Source organism: Mus caroli, chromosome 4 (genome assembly GCF_900094665.2).
Source record: "Mus caroli chromosome 4, CAROLI_EIJ_v1.1, whole genome shotgun sequence".
NCBI classification, from domain to species: Eukaryota; Metazoa; Chordata; class Mammalia; order Rodentia; family Muridae; genus Mus; species Mus caroli.
In genome coordinates, this window is record NC_034573.1 from 42,263,175 (window position 1) to 42,280,191 (window position 17,017).

General features: G+C 38.2%; 1 protein-coding gene across 2 annotated transcripts in view; it reads right to left on the reverse strand.

Moving 5' to 3' along the window:
- Erp44 (endoplasmic reticulum protein 44) overlaps positions 1–17,017 on the reverse strand; it is an 84,690-nt gene that overhangs the window by 40,859 nt on the left and 26,814 nt on the right. Inside the window, exons 2-4 of one of the 2 annotated variants that reach the window (XM_021160872.2) lie at positions 10,604–10,676; positions 8,430–8,469; positions 4,026–4,141 (exon numbers count right to left, since the gene is read on the reverse strand). In XM_021160872.2, coding sequence (XP_021016531.1) covers positions 4,026–4,141; positions 8,430–8,469; positions 10,604–10,676 — 229 coding nt within the window. Of the gene's footprint in view, positions 1–4,025; positions 4,142–6,210; positions 6,419–8,429; positions 8,470–10,603; positions 10,677–17,017 lie in introns of those variants that run through there. The other variant, XM_029476085.1, reaches the window with a different exon arrangement.

Genomic DNA, 17,017 nt, shown 5'->3' on the forward strand with positions numbered 1-17,017 from the left:
GACGAGTTCCCTAATTGGTTACCCAGCATCAGATGGTCAACCCTAAACTCAACAGACTCAGCACATTGCACTTATATATTTTTGCACATATATAGGTAACAATAATTAAAGAAAAAGAGGCCATGAGTGGAGTCTGGGGGAATTAGAGGGACAGAGGGTAGAGAGGGAAGGGGGAAATAAGCTAAGAATATTTTATGTTATAAATGTGTCAAAGTGGGGAGAGGGGAGAAAGAGGATTATAACCAAGCCTGACACCTTGAGTTTAATCCCCAAGACTCACATGGTGGTAGGAGAGAACAGATTGCTCCAAATTGTCCTCTGACCTCAATATGCATGTTATGGTATGCACAATACATAAAAAGAAAACAAATAAGTAGAATAAAAAAAACTGAAAACAACAAAAAGCAATCCTGAACAAAGCTGAAGTATCACATATTTCCATATTTCAAGCATTATCACAGAGTTACAATAAAACTGTCTGACAGAGATCATGGTATTGAAGAGAGAACCTGGAAATAAACAACCACATACACCATCGACCACTGTCTTATAAGCAAATCAGCACCATCTAATCAGAGCAGGAGGAGATCTCTTCAACAAATGGTTCCAGACAGCCTGGATATCGTATATGCTCATAAATAAACCTAGACTTTACCTTACTCCACACATAAAAATTAAGTCAAATAGTACCAAAGACCTAAACGTAAGGCCTAAGATTGGAAAACAAAGTATAGGAGAGCTTACTGACACTGAATTTGCTGTGATTTCTTAGCTATGATACCTAAAACATGGCCAAAAAATTAATATGTACAAACAGATAAATTAGACTACAACAAGATTGAGGGAACAAAACTATGCATGAAGACATAACCAACAAACTAAAAAGACAACCTACAAGATGACAAAAATATCTGAAAGTCACATATGTGATAAAGATTTCATATACACACTGGTGACCACAGAAACACCACTGATCCACTTGGGTCAATTTATTCCAGTGGTTAAATGCAAATCTTGGGATTTTGGGTAAATAGTTTGTTGTGGACTCTGTTAGTGCTCTGACTAAGTGTTTTGGATCTCTTGCTTTGCTTGCATGCCAGTGTTACAAGTGAATTTTCACTTTTAACAGAATATGCCTCCTGGATTCTTTTTTTTAATTAGGTATTTTCTTCATTTATATTTCAAATGCTATCCCAAAAGTCCCCCATACCCTTCCCCCGCACTCCCCTACCTACCCACTCCCACTTTTTGGCCCTGGCGTTCCCCTGTACTGGGGCATATAAAGTTTTCAATACCAAGGGGCCTCTCTTCCCAATGATGGCTGACTAGGCCATCTTCTACTACATATGCAGCTAGAGACACGAGCTCTGGGGGTACTGATTAGTTCATATTGTTCCACATATAGGGTTACAGACCCCTTCAGCTCTTAGGTACTTTCTCTAGCTCCTACACTGGGGGCCCTGTGTTCCATCCAATAGCTGACTGTGAGCATCCACTTCTGTATTTGCCAGGCCCCAGCATAGCCTCACAGGAGACAGCTATATCAGGGTCCTTTCAGCAAAATCTTGCTGGCGTATGCGTTTGGTGGCTGATTATGGGATAGGCCCCTAGGTGGGGCAGTCTCTGGATGGTCCATCCTTTCGTCTTAGCTCCAAACTTTGTCTCTGCAACTCCTTCCATGGGTATTTTATTCCCTACTCTAGAGACAAATGAGGTATCCACGCGTTGGTCTTCCTTCTTGATTTTCTTGTGTTTTGGAAGTTGTATCTTGGGTATTCTAGGTTTCTGAGCTAATATCCACTTATCAGTGAGTGCATATCAAGTGACTTCTTTTGTGATTGGGTTACCTCACTCAGGATGATATCCTCCAGATACATCCATTTGCCCAAGAATTTCATAAATGCATTGTTTTTAATAGCTGAGTAGCACTGCATTGTGTAAATGTACCACATTTTCTGTATCCATTCCTCTGTTGGGGAACATCTGGGTTCTTTCCAGCTTCTGGCTATTATAAATAGAGCTGCTATGAATATAGTGGAGCATGAGTCCTTATTACCAGTTGGATCATCTTATGGGTATATCCCCAAGAGAGGTATTGCTGGCAGATATAACTTTCAAGAGTAAACAATAATGGGTTAGAAACATCTGTACTATGGCTGTATTGGGAAAGTTCCTCAATAACAAGAAACTTGTAATAATGTAATTTATTTTAGAAGTTATTTGGGGCTGGTAAGATGGCTCAACAGTTAAGAGCACTGACCGCTCTTCCAGAGGTCCTGAGTTCAATTCCTAGCAACCACTGATGGCTCACAACCATCTGTAATGAGATCTGATGCCCTCTTCTGGTGTGTCTGAAAACAGCTACAGTGTACTCATATACATGAAATAAATAAAAAATACTAATAAATCTCAAAAAAAAACAGTAGGTGACAGAAAGCTGCAGTTTTATTTATTTTTTTAAAAGAAGCTATCTGTCTAAAATATAACATAAATGATGGACGTAGTCAGTTCAATCACAGAAATAACTAATTCTCTCCCCCACAACTGCGAGTTTGAAAGTACAATGATTCAAAATCACTGCTGGTAGGGACTCCGAGACTCATTTGCATTGTAACCTCTAATTAAATACAAAAGAACAGGAAGATCTGAATGCTGAGTCCACTCCACGCCTGGCTTGCTGTCAGGGGCAGGGCAGGAGGAAAGCAGCATGGAGACACCATCTATGCTTCTACCTACGTCTTAGTCTTATTGCTCTCTTTACTTAATCCAGCCGTGAATCCTAACAGAAAACAGCATGTTTGAAATGAGAAGCTGTTAGAAAATGCTTTTGTATACAGCATTGAACAGTGCCAGCAAATCCTCAAAATGTTCTCTGAATGGGACAGAAAAGAGGAAAACTGCTCTGTAGAAGAAGCATGTGGTCAGACCAGGATTCTAATTCCGACTTAATGTATACTAAGCTGTGCAACACTGCTTAAGGCACTTTATTTCTGTTTCTTTGCTTGGAAAACTGGAGTCAGACAGACAGACAGTTCGACCATATGTTCAAGAGCAGAATAACAACAATCAGTAGGTCAAGTATAAAGGGCAGGAAATTTGCAGAATAGGAGCTGGCTTTGTGTATAGTAACTTTCCAAGAACTCAATACAACCAGGCTTGTAATGAGTTGATGTCTTCTAGAAACTGTCAAATGTATGACATATAAAGATTACTAAGTTGTTAAGTCTCCACAACTGGGAGCACAAGAAAGAGAGAAAGTGCTGACTGAGGAACTCACAGTGCTGCTGATGCTGAGATGAGCTAAGACTCCATTCAACACGAGACCTACCTAGGTCAACTCATTTGGTGCTCTGAGAAGAGAAGGCTGGGTACAGAGCACTTGGGAGGAGCACCAACTGCTAGCTCATTAGTTCAACTTAGAAAATACTGCTATTTATATTAAAAAGCAGAGCTTACACAGTGCATTCCACACAGACAAGCAAAATTCAAGAAAATAGATTTTTAGAGAGACTAACCAAAATCTTTTTTTAATAATTTAATACTGATTGCAGCTCATTACACTTCAAATACAAAGCCAGTCTTCGAATAATCTTTAAAATAACAAATAGAAACACAAAAAATCTGACACTGTCTTATTTTAAACAAGTACCATATTTTAGTCTTATTTAAATCGAATATTATATTTTTGCATGTTTCTCAGAGAAACAAAAATCCCCACTTGTCTTCCAAAACTATAGTTCAATTGTATTTATTGATTTTAGCGTTTGCTTTGGTAGAAAATGTAGTTAGTTATAATTTGCTACCTATATATTTGAACTGCTGTATCTTAATTAAAACAAAGCAAAATCCCACAAATGTTACATAGGCAACATGAAAAGATGAGATATTAGAAATTTATACTAGGTTCCAATCCCTTTTAGATTTCATCTTCTCTGAAACCAGGGCATTTGAAAAAATAAAAAGTTTGTGCATGTGCAGAGGAGGGTCAGGACAATTTCTTCCAGCCTTCCTGCTCAGTTACTTACAGTGCTGATCACAATCAACTCTGGCAAACACTACTTGATTTTTATCTGGATATTCTTCCTTAATGACATCAGATGCTTCCTCAAAAATTGGATGCAACATCTGGCTGAAACGACACCTACACACAGACAAGCACACCAATTAGCAGGGAAACCCAGAAGACACAGGATCGTACGTCAGTTATCACTCATTGATGTTTAGAATCCGTTCAATAGACAATGTGTGAGACAATCACACCTTCAATTTCATCATGGTTCTGAAGTCTGTCAGTGAGTGAGAGGAAAACAACTTGAATTCAAAGAATGTTCTCTGTAACTGAATGCTGTGTAAAGTATCAAGTTGGTTTGTTGTTCCGCCTTATGATTAACTAACTGCCAGTGTTATGGCGCATATAGCTATGGGCCCTCACAGAGGCCATGACCCAGGCCTGCAGCAGGCCTCTAACCCACACTGCTAAGATTTGAGTGTTTACAGAAAAACAGAGGTCAGTTTCTCTGGACAATGAACACATTTCCATGTTACTGGAACTGTGAGTTTATTGCAAATGCTGGGTACTTCATTAGTTTATTATATACTTAGTTTATTACAGACATGTGGCTACTTCATCAATCTCAGACACTAGTTAACATACTAAATAAAACAGTTCTTACAAAAGAATATATGGCATATAATTAGTGTTTTCTCTTTAAAGTATATCCTCACATTAAAATAGGCCTTTGTATCTGTAAACATATAAACATACTACATCCAGAAGTAAATATTAAAATTCCTTGGCCAGGCAGTGGTGGCGCACGCCTAGAATCCCAGCACTTGGGAAGCAGAGGCAGGCAGATTTCTGAGCTCGAGGCCAGCCTGGTCTACAGAGTGAGTTCCAGGACAGCCAAGGCTACACAGAGAAACCCTGTCTGGAAAAACCAAATAAATAAATAAAAATAAAAAAATAAAATTCCTAAAGACTTCTTGACCATGTTTCTTCCCCCAACCCCCAATACCTATTTAAAAGTCAGGCAAAATAGCTACAATTACTTCAGGAAACTGTTACTTCTAATCCTAATTGCTCCTCATTAGGCCAACCATTTCAGAAATACTTAGTGTGGGTGATTAAATGGACCTGAGGGGGAAAGAAAACAAAGTGTACACACATAACCAGCTGGGGAAAATGGACACTTCATGGGAAAAGGTATCGAGGATATGGTAAGACTATAATTGCCCTTATGTACCAAGACAGTGTCTTGAAGAAGCCCATAAATTCTAATCCATCTGTATCTTACATATATTGGCAACAATCCATAAAGAATATATGCAAGGATGCAGAATTATACCCCCTCCCTATTTCTTCTTCTATTTCTCTCTAGCCTACTCACCTGACTCCCTAAGGAGATGTCCTAGAATATATCAAGGAGACACAGTCTGTATCTTCAGAGTCCTGCTTTCAAGTGGTTCTTTCCTCTTTAGCATCTTAAATCTCCCGTCTGGGATAGGTAGGTAGGGTCTGTGCACATTATGGACCGTGTCTTATTTGACCACATATTCTAACAAGCATTCAATAGATGTCTGTTAATGAGCAAGCTGATAAATTCAAAAGCTAGAGCAACTGGAACCCCAGGTCTGTGAGTACTTAAAATTTTCTGAAAATAGACTAGGTAGAGGGCAGAAGAAGGCAAAGACAAGGCTTGACTGTGGTTCTGAAAACTTTAGATGTGGTCTAGTAAAGAATTGATGGAAGGCGTCTGGCTTAGGAGCAAAGGAAGACTCATATCAAGAGTTCTCTGGACTGTTCAGTTATGCTGTCCAGTTAGGTTTTAAAGCAGATTCATGTTTAAAATAGTATCATTTTATCTACTAAAAATTTAAAGGGGAAAGTGAAATAACAGGTCAATTCTAGTATCAGAGCAGCTTCATGTACATGTACATGCTACCTTTACACAGGTAACACAATAAAACCAATAGACCTATGATAGAGTCTCATGGTCTTCTGAACATAATCTCCAATCTAGGGCTTAAACAATCCTTAACAAATCAACTACAGAGGACTTTGGGGTCCTTTACAATTATGATTTAGTGGGGAAGAAATAACCTTTAGGTTTAGACACACCTGACTTTAAATCTCAGATCCACCACTTATTAAGCAGATGGTCTTTCTGAACCTCAACTTTCTAAATCTAAAACAGGAATTACAATGCCTACCTGCAGGACAATCCCGAGCTTAAAACAATGTATGTAGAGTTTGCCACACTCCCAGCTTTACTAAACACCAATGCAGTTTACTACTCTGAGGCATTGCAGTAGTTCCAGGCAGTTACGTAAGAGAGCCAACTAAGAGAACGAAGTCTAACCTCTGAAAGCAAACACAGCAAGCCTGTCAGCAAATTACTCAAGTTTTCTCCATTAAAAACAGGAGCACTCATTCACCATTAATAGTGGAGGACATTCTTTAGGTAGTATGCTTTCTCAAGTAACTGCCACAGTCCACTTTTCCAACTCATATTTTGCAACAAAGTTAGCACATGTACTGAGAATTCCTCGGGCAAGAACGCTGCATTCTAATTTGCCCTGTGCTACAATCTGATCAGGTCATCCTTACCTGTAAAGTTTGGCCTAGATAATCTTCTACCAAGTGGTATGACTACCATTAATCCTAATTTGCCTTTAAAAATTATAACTCCATTATACACTTTATAAACAGTATTTTTCTGTGTATCTTCAACTTTTTATTCAAGTTCTTTAAACACTAGTATCAAACATCAGCATTCACTCAGGAGTCACCGGTATGTGCTTATGAGGCATGTAAGTGCCTAAGAATGGCATTTTAAAGTGCAGTTATGATAACTGTCTCCACAAAGCAAAGATGGTATTTGGGAATAGGGCCTCAGCCGGGTAAGCCTGGACTACGGGAAATACAGATGCTTCCTGACTGACAAAAGAACTAAATCCAAGGAGTCTAATGTGAACTGAAAATATCTTAAGGCGAAAATGCATTAACTATGCCTACCCTCCAGACAGCACAGCTCAGAAACAGCGCAGTGCAGAATATTAGTTTCTCACCCTCATGACCCCTTCTGCTTGGGAGCTAGACCTTGTCATCACAGTGTGCCACAGGCAGAATACACACTGCATGTCACTAGCTCAGAGTCACAATTTAAAGTCCAGTTTCTATTGAATGGATAAAATCTTTATACAATAGTAAAATTAAAAACTCAAATGCTGAATTATTATTATATTGCAAACTGGACATATACAAGGTTTCCTAATCAGACTTAAGAAGAAGGTAGGAACACTGATATATAAAGATGACTGGAACAAAGTGGCTCTTAACCCAAGATTTGAAAGGTGGTTAACAAGAAAAGAAGTGAGTGAGAACAAGAAGTGACTCCCAGGTTGGGAAGACAGCAGGAGATCAGTGTGAGAGAACACATTTTCACAGAAACTGAGGAAAGCTTGGAGTGGCAAGCAGAACATGAAAGCAGAAACAAAAGATGCAACATGAGGGGCCTTCTAGGTCAAGACAAGGGGCTTACATTTTAACCTAAAAATTAAGGAGATTTAAGGTACACTGTGAACGTAATTAATCTGTCCTATAGGGAAGAAATCTGCCTAATATTGCAGAGAATATTGTAAAACCGCATAATATGAAAATATATAAATCCAGAGTATATAAACTCTGCCTTATACTGCAGAGAATATTTGGAAACATGTAAGACTAGAGGCACAGAAAGCCAGTGGAGGAGACTGTCACAGGAAACTAAGGTAATACAGGGCCATAGCCCAGACAGAGAGGTGGCAGCTGGCAGATAATAACCCTTGTAGGGAGTAGATGAAAGCAACGATGCCCACGTTTCAAATTCATCTTCAGTTATTCTTTAGCAGACTTCAACCTTAAGTTCTAGATTCTGGGAATACTAGTAAGACACTGTTTCTGCCCTCAAAGTCCGTTTGGTAGGGCACCTCAGATTAAAAAACAATACCTAAATTGAACATTTCTAATTTGAAAGTCTGAAATTGCAAACGATAAAGTTTCAGATATTGGAATTGTTTAGGCTTTGGATTTTTTAATTAAAGACACTCAAGTGTTAAAAGTCTATGTACATGTTCCAAAACATTGAAACAATTCTGAGCCGAAGCACTTCAGATAAGGGACAACCAACCTCAAGTAAATGGAAGTAAATGGTCCCAGGTACCATATAAAGTCAAAAGACAAGATCTGATTTAGAGCAAGAACTACAGGCCTCCTGGAAAAAAGTGTGTAAGTTGAAAAATATCAACATTATTCTTATAAACTTGCCACGCCTATATCCTGACTTCTACTCTGTGCCCTATTCTCATATACAGAGAAAATAGAAAAGAAGGAAAGAAGAAAAGAGAGGTGGAAAGGGAAACCAGCCCCAAATTAAAACAAGATTACTTACCAGTCAGCATAAAAATTTACTAAAGCAACATCAGCATTATCTGAAATTAAAAAACAAAACCAAAGTTATTTGTGTCTATATTGACATACTTAAAAATACAATTTTTATCATGATATTTTCCATTTATAAACAGTCAATTAAAGCTTTGAGATAATAGTTACCACTCATCCAGAAAGCCATACAGAAAGGTTGGCTTATATATAACTTAACCCTTTCTCTACCCCCTCCTGGGTCGAAATGTAAACTCAGCAATCCATCCTTGTAAAGGAAGATCGCCTGGAGCTTACTTAATAATCCATTTTTAAATATTTCATACACATAGTAACTGGGAACCAGTTCTACAAGGTGAATTCTTCCCTGAAGAGATCTGATCAATTACCTATGTCTCATTCTCAGACATCTACCTGCTGCATTATAAAATCCACTTTTCCTAGTTCCTACCCACTTAATACTCCGTTCACACAAAATCTCACCATTGTTTGAATCTTAGGATGTAAGGACTCGAGAAAGACACACTATTGCTTCTTTTGATTAAACCCAACTCAGAAAAACTTAAATGGCCAACCAGTGACTGCCTGAAATTGAGACCCATCCCATGGGCAAGAATCAATCCTGAAACTATTAATAATAGATATTCTGTTTGTTACGCTTGCAGACAGGAACCTAGCATAACTGTCCTCTGAGAGGCTCCACAATGGAAAGAGATGCAGAGATCCACCCAAACAGTCGATAGAGCTTGGGAGAAAAAATGAGGGACCTAAAGAGGACAGGGACTCCCCGACACTGAATCACCAACCAAAGAGTGGGCAAGGGCTGGACCGAGGCCCCCCTGAACATATGTAGCAGATGAGCAGCTTAGTCATCATTCAGGTCCCCCAAACAAGTGGAGCAGGGGCTGTCCCTGAGCCTGTTGCCTGCCTGTGGATTCCATACCTCTAAAAGGACAACCTTGTCTGACATCAGTGGGAGAGGATGTGCCTAGTCCTTCAGTGACTCGATGTGTGTATATATGGGGAGAGGAGGCCTGGGGGGTGGGGGGTTGACACCCAGAGAGGGACTTCTCCTTCTAAGGGGACTTGCATGAGGGGGTACTAGGAGAGGAAGGACTGATACTGGGTTGTAAAATGATAAACAAATTTAATAATAACGACAACAACCTCTTTCAGAACTCATGAGAACAATACACAAAGCTGTTTCAGAATCCGGACGGTGACAGGGATGAGAAAAGTGCTAACTTCAGGCTCCTTCCCCTTTACCTCTCACATTTTTGGTTCACTTGCACGTTACTCAAGCTGTGATTCACAAACTGGTTTCTGGATCAGAAGCTCCACCACCACACAGGAATTTACAGAAATGTAAATTAGGTGCGGTCCAGCAGCTTCTGCCAGGAACTGGAGCTGCCCAAGCAGCACTGAGAGTAATAAGACCTGGTATATAGATGCTGCTCTAGAGAGCTCATGAGGTGGCAATAGCGTCTTTTGACAGTTAAAGCTCCACAAACATAAACCAATGTAGGTAATTTTATTTCCTCTTCATCTCAAATACTTTTGGGTTTGGTCATATGCAAACCAGTGACATGGCATTTTTGGTTTTAGTTTGTTTTGTTTTGTTTTTTTAAAGAAGTAGGATTTATGGACACTGCAGACATTTTAAAATCTCCTATATTGTAATCATCCACCATATCAACCATGCCTTGACCTTTTCTTTAGTATCTATAAAAATCAAAATATCCCCCAAGTTAATTCTATCTATAATTACAGTATCAGCAAATAATACAGTCAGTATAACAATTACTGAACTTAACTAGATGTTATAAAAAAGATGGGTGAATAAGTCATTTAATTAAAATGAAAGAAAGAAATTCTTGGCTCTTCTCTATGGCTCTTAATATTCAGAGTGTAAAGTGACAACTGCAGGCCTTATGAGACACCTCATGCACTGTCAGAAATGCTATCTACACAAAGACAAACAAACAAGTTAGATGTCTTAGAAAACAAGAAAGAAGGACACACTTTAAGAAATTTTACTAATAATCAAAACCTAAAGTACTTTTATGCAATCAGTGAAATGAGCCAGAATCCCAGCTTGTTATCTACTATAGATAATTGAAATTTTATTTATAAATTATTTATAGAGAAGAAAACAAAGTTTTTAAAAAAAATCAAGATACTTACTTAAAATTTCATCTATATTCTCTGAATCAAGACTTGCTATTTCAGCTGTTATAGGTGTAAAAATTGAAGTTACCTGAAAATTTAAAAATGTAAAATTAACAATTCCATAAAAAATAAAGCAGTCTAAAACAGTAATAAAGTTGGCTCTACTTGTTTTTAGAAAATCATTTATCAATTGATTTAATCATTATTAGCTATTCTAACCTTCATTAGACCAATAAAATATTAACTTCCCCAGCCTAAAAATTGGTCAGAGAATTCTTATACTTCCAAATGGTTTGTAAATAACTAGGAAAATCATGAATTTATTCAGCCATTCTGAAAGTGCTGATATAAAACTAAGCTCAGTGACTCTAACCAGCATGCATCTCAGACAGAGCCTGGAGGACCTGCCTGGACAGCCTCGTACTGCTTTCACTGTCTGTGATAATGATGTGTTATGTGTCAGCTACCCCAAGAAAAATAATGTTTTCACTTTCTCTTTAATGTGGAAATCCAAGTTCTAGCTTGTCAAAGAGAATCTAACCTAACAACTGCAATGCAGAGAAAAGATCAAATTTTAAACCAAAGTAGCAAAGTTTTACTCAGTTTATTTAGTATGTAATATTTATTCTTAAGTTCCATCTTTAACTCAATGTATCTACTGCCCAGGGGATCTTCTGTTCAAAGCAGAATTTACACATGAAAACCCATCCACTGAATCACTGCTTTACAGTAAGTGAACACTAACGTCAGAGTTTAGTCAAATACTAAATACTGCCAGATAGATACTCCTTTGGACGCTACTACATGAACACTTATTTCTTATAACATGACATTTCAAAGTTTAGTAACTCACCAATGACTCAATTTTAGACAGACAGTCAGGCAGCAGGCATGTTGATGCTATGGAATACCTGTTTAAAAACACTGTACTAGAACATATGCAACAGATGAGACTGGCATTCAGCTGGGTTTGTTACAAGAACCCAAAGCAAGAAAATGCCTCCAACCCAAGGCTCTCTTCCCTCTGGGGAGTAGAGGGGGTTTCCTATTAGCATTAACATTTCTATTAATGTGCAGTATGGAAACTTTGCTTGAATTTTCATCAACTCTACCAGACTGGCAGATTACTTCTCTTTCTACCAGCCCTGGGCTAAATAAAGACTCTCAGGGGCAAACAATTTTATGCTTCAAATGCAGAGTTCACAAGAAATAAAGACAAGTGGGCCCCGGGCAAAGGGAAGTGAGGAGTCACTATAGTTGAAGTAAACATTTCAACTTTTGAAAAATAAACTAGAAACACACACATGCACACAGGCAGACAGATGGGAGGGGACAATTTTAAATAGCAGATCTTAATAGTCATGGAGAACACAGTGTCTAATAGTGAAATATTACAAATGTAACAGACAACATATGTAAGTATAGACACAGACTCAAAAGTATTGTACAAGTTATTCCCTTCAGTTCACTATATCACTTTGTTGTTAATGCAACAATGGAGAGCTTTCTCTAACCATATTCCACGACTTATTAGATAATCTCTTCAACACACATTAGGTTTATCAGCTATTGAGCAATTCCATCTGAGATGTATAGTGACATATTTGTATAAAAGAAAGGGCATTCTTTTGGCTGTTGCACAAAACTCAGTATTTAAAAATCTTTAAATAGAGCTAGTCAGATGGCTCAGTGGTTAAAATGAATTTGCCACTAAGCTTAATGGCCTAAATTCAATCTCTGGAACCCATATAGTAGAAAGACAGAACTCTCACAAGGTGTCCTCTACCTCCACACCAAGTGGAATTCATGTAGGAAAAAAAATGAGAGGGAGAGGGAACAGTATTTTTTAAAAGCTTCCAATAGTAGGAACTTCTTCAGCATTACCTAAAGGGTTTTTAAAACTGGGGTACTTATGGGAAGCACAGAATCTTTCCTTAGTTACCCTCCCTCCCTATCTTCCTCCAAGGCAACCTGTCTGGCTAGCAAAGCCAGTACTTAAAAGCCACCTAGATCCTGTCTCAACTATGCCCCATTTCTTGCTTCTCTCTGTACACACAGCCTACTCTACCTAGGTGCCCTCTTTTAAGCTACTACACAATCATCCTTTGACCAAGCCCACTTCTATTAAGCTTTGTTTTTCTTGGTAGAAAATGTCTTTCCTTTCTCAATAGCCCAGTGGGCTGACTAGTGTGGGAATAGAAAAATATCTGAAAAAGTACTCAAAGTCAATAGGAGTTACTAAGAAATTAAACTATCTTATATCTTGGGTATCCTAAGTTTTGGGCTAATATCCACTTATCAGTGAATACATAGTGTGTGAGTTCCTTTGTGATTGTGTTACCTCACTCAGGATGATGCCCTCCAGGTCCATCCATTTGGCTAGGAATTTCATAAATTCATTCTTTTTAATAGCTGAGTAGTACTCCATTGTGTAAATGTACCATAATTTCTGTATCCATTCCTCTGTTGAGGGACATCTGGGTTCTTTCCAGCTTCTGGCTATTATAAATAGGGCTGCTATGAACATAGTGGAGCATGTGTCCTTTTTACCGGTTGGGACATCTTCTGGATATATGCCCAGGAGAGGTATTGCTGGATCCTCCGGTAGTACTATGTCCAATTTTCTGAGGAACCGCCAGACTGATTTCCTGCTTGTGGACGTTGTACATCGTGGTGCGCACTAGGCTCCGCACCACGATGTACAACGTCCACAAGCAGTTCTATGAACATAGTGGAGCATGTGTCCTTTTTACCGGTTGGGACATCTTCTGGATATATGCCCAGGAGAGGTATTGCTGGATCCTCCGGTAGTACTATGTCCAATTTTCTGAGGAACCGCCAGACTGATTTCCTGCTTGTGGACGTTGTACATCGTGGTGCGCACTAGGCTCCGCACCACGATGTACAACGTCCACAAGCAGTAGAATTGGGAACAAAACACCCAGGGAAGGAGTTACAGAGACAAAGTTCGTAGCTGTGATGAAAGGATGGACCATTTAGAGACTGTCGTATCCAGGGATCCATCCCATAAGCAGCTTCTAAACGCTGACACCATTGCATACACTAGCAAGATTTTGCTGAAAGGACCCAAATATAGCTGTCTCTTGTGAGACGATGCTGGGGCCTAGCAAACACAGGAGTGGATGTTCACAGTCAGCTATTGGATGTATCACAGGGCTCCCAATGGAGAAGCTAGAGAAAGTACCCAAGGAGCTAAAGGGATCTGCAACCCTATTGTTGGAACAACATGATGTACTAACCAGAACCCCGGAGCTCTTGTCTCTAGCTGCATATGTATCGAAAGATGGCCTAGTCGGCCATCAATGGAAAGAGAGGCCCATTGGACTTGCAAACTTTATATGCCCCAATATAGGGGAATGCCAGGGCCAAAAGAATGGGAATGGGTGGGTAGGGAAGTGGGGGGCGCTATGGGGGACTTTTGGGATAGCATTGGAAATGTAATTGAGGAAAATATGTAATAAAAATATTAAAAATTTAAAAAAAGAATAAAAATAAATAAATAAATAAATGAGATGAGTTGACAAAAAAAAAAAAAAAGAAATTAAACTATTCTGTAGATTGCCTATCATATTGAATGCTGATTACATGCTAAAGTGAAATATTTAGGAAATCAATTTTGGGAAATGTTTTATTAACCACTCAATATTAGATAATTTTAACTGTTACACTACTGACCCATATCTGTCCTCACTATTCTAACATGTGAGTGCTCTGTCACCCAGTGCTAAGCCTCAGTGCAGTTACTCTTTTTGAAAGATGCACCAAACTCATGAGGACCTTCTTTAGAATCAAGAAGAACTCAACAATAATGTTGAAGATAAATTATTTTAAATAGTTTTATATGAATTGTACATAATTTAAAAAATAAATATAACGTCTTAGTTCATTATTACCAGAAGTTTCTATCCAAATATATTCTTAATGGGAACCAGTAGTAGAAGTAGTAGTAGACTCTCTAAATTGAATATCTCCCATGGAGGCCAGACTAATCTTTCTGAATAGAGCTTCGTGTACAGCAATTCTCTGACAGCAAACCTCCAAGGGTTTTCTGTCACTGCACAAAAGTCTAACTGGTCTACCAGTCATTTAGGGCCACTCAGAAACTAGGTGCACCTTACTTCCTGAGTTACATCCTATTGCTTTTCCTCAGCGCCCTATGCTCCAACCAAAATGAACTACAGTTACAGTAACCACATTGTTAACAAGATGAAGTCAGTAATGCAAGTTTATAATCTCTACACCTCGGAGACTCAAGCAGGAGGATCACAAGCTTTAAGACAGCTTAGGCTAGACAGTGAGATCCTGTCTCAAGAAATGAATTCATATTCATTTATATTCATTCTCTCCTTTCCCCATCACACATAAACTCTAGCTTTCTTAAGAGACCTCTGTTAACCATGCCTGTTGTCCTGTAATTTTATATACTCAATAAAACTTTTTCCTCTATAGGCAGATTTTTTGGCAAAAAGTTATAGACAGTTACTGTAGCAGACCCTTAGTAACTGAGAGCAACTGTAGAATGGCTCTTCATAATCCTAAATTGTGAGCATTACCCCTTCATATAACATGCTAAAATGAGAACACAGTAAGAATGAACAGAGAAGCAAAGATGTGACTGCTAAGCCAATCACTAGCCTCACTAGGCTGCGCAAGAGAATAAAATCAGCAGCTCAGAATTGCTGTACGGTCTTTATAAAGGTCACTCACAAATAGTCCAGATCCAATAATTTATAAATTAAAAAGTCTAATAAGTTTACAATACTTGCAATTCTTAAAATATAGTTCATTGTTCTCTTGCCTGTATGCTTCACTTGTGCCATGCGTGATCACTGTTGTAATAGCCAGGAACAGTATCTAAGTCAAAAGACTCCTTTGTACAAAGACTTTCTAAATGGCCCCAGACAACAGTGATGCACATCTCTCATGTGAACTAGAGGACTTTCTACAGAACATCAACATATTCTTTCATAATAAAGAACACATCTTACTTCTATCCTTAAACTGGTTATTTAATTCCTCTACCAATGTGTGAAAGTTGACCCATCTACTACCATATTCTATTTGTACACAAAAAGCACTCGAATAAGTACTAAATGGCTACATAGATGAATGAGCCTATTTGTATTAATACTGAAAATTACAGTGAGTTTTGGAGATGAGAAATGGGATTAAAGAGGTAAAGGAGAACAGTCTACAAATATTTTAGCAAGTTTGAGAAGAAAATGGTTAAAACTACTTATTTGACAGAGAAAACACTACACTTAGTGGAAATCTGGAGACCTAAATCTGCCCTGCCCATAATCCCAGAAGCTCCTCTGCATCTCAGCCCAACAGCTGCCCTGATCCCCCAGAAATATCTTTCAGTTCCCTTCACATGCTTTGGCATGGTTTCCAGATGTTCCAGCACACAGACAACCCAATAAAATATACCGCAGAGTATGATGACTCCAGTTAATAATAGTATACTTGAAAACTAATAAGTAATTAGATTACAAATTTCACATCACAAAAATATGGTCTGTAAGGTGATGGATATTAGCTTGATTTAATAATTTTATTACATATATATATATATACAGATACATATATATATCAAAACATTGCAGTGTAAACTGTAAACACATATCATCTTTATACCTTAATGAAGCTGAAGGAGAATAAACAGGATCATCAGTAAATTATTTCCAAAACCACAACAGCTACATCACACTAGTCAGTAAAAAAAAAAAAAAAAAAAAAACCAACAGCTACATTAGCCATCTGTAAGGTAAGAGAAAATGGTATGGGGTCCAGAGTTTTGGGGTCCAGAGCTAATAAAATATTATTCAGAAGTAGTTATCAAATATCCTTTCTGTTAAGGAGAATCACACTCATGGATGCATTTTCTAAGCTTTAAGTGGCTCACTAGAACATCTTATAACCAGTGGGTTTAGAAAACAAGAAGCATTTCTGATGCACGTATTTGTTTAAAGCCCAACATGTTAGAATCTTACTGTTCAGTGTGGCCCTTGCCCCTGAAGCGTTGCTATCACCTGAGACTCTGTGAGCTTCCAGCCCAGGCCTAAGGAATACAAACCTTCATATTAATACAACTTCAAGATGATTCCTATGCACACTGAAGCTTACAATGTACTGCTTTAGAGAGTATTTACTCTAGTGACACGCATATAAAGTCACTTAAAACTACAAAATTTATGGTCCTCAAATATGAAGATAATCAAGTTTGTGATAATTTTGCAGTGACATGTAGATTGCTTGACTTTAAAAAATGGAAACTGTAATTTTGTTTGAAATGTACATTTTATTTTTGTAAAGTAACCTTTTCCTTAAAAAAATGTGCAAAGAATTTCTATATAAAATCACTAGCATAAACAGCTTGAAAGGAAAATGTTTTCTTCCCTGTGGCAT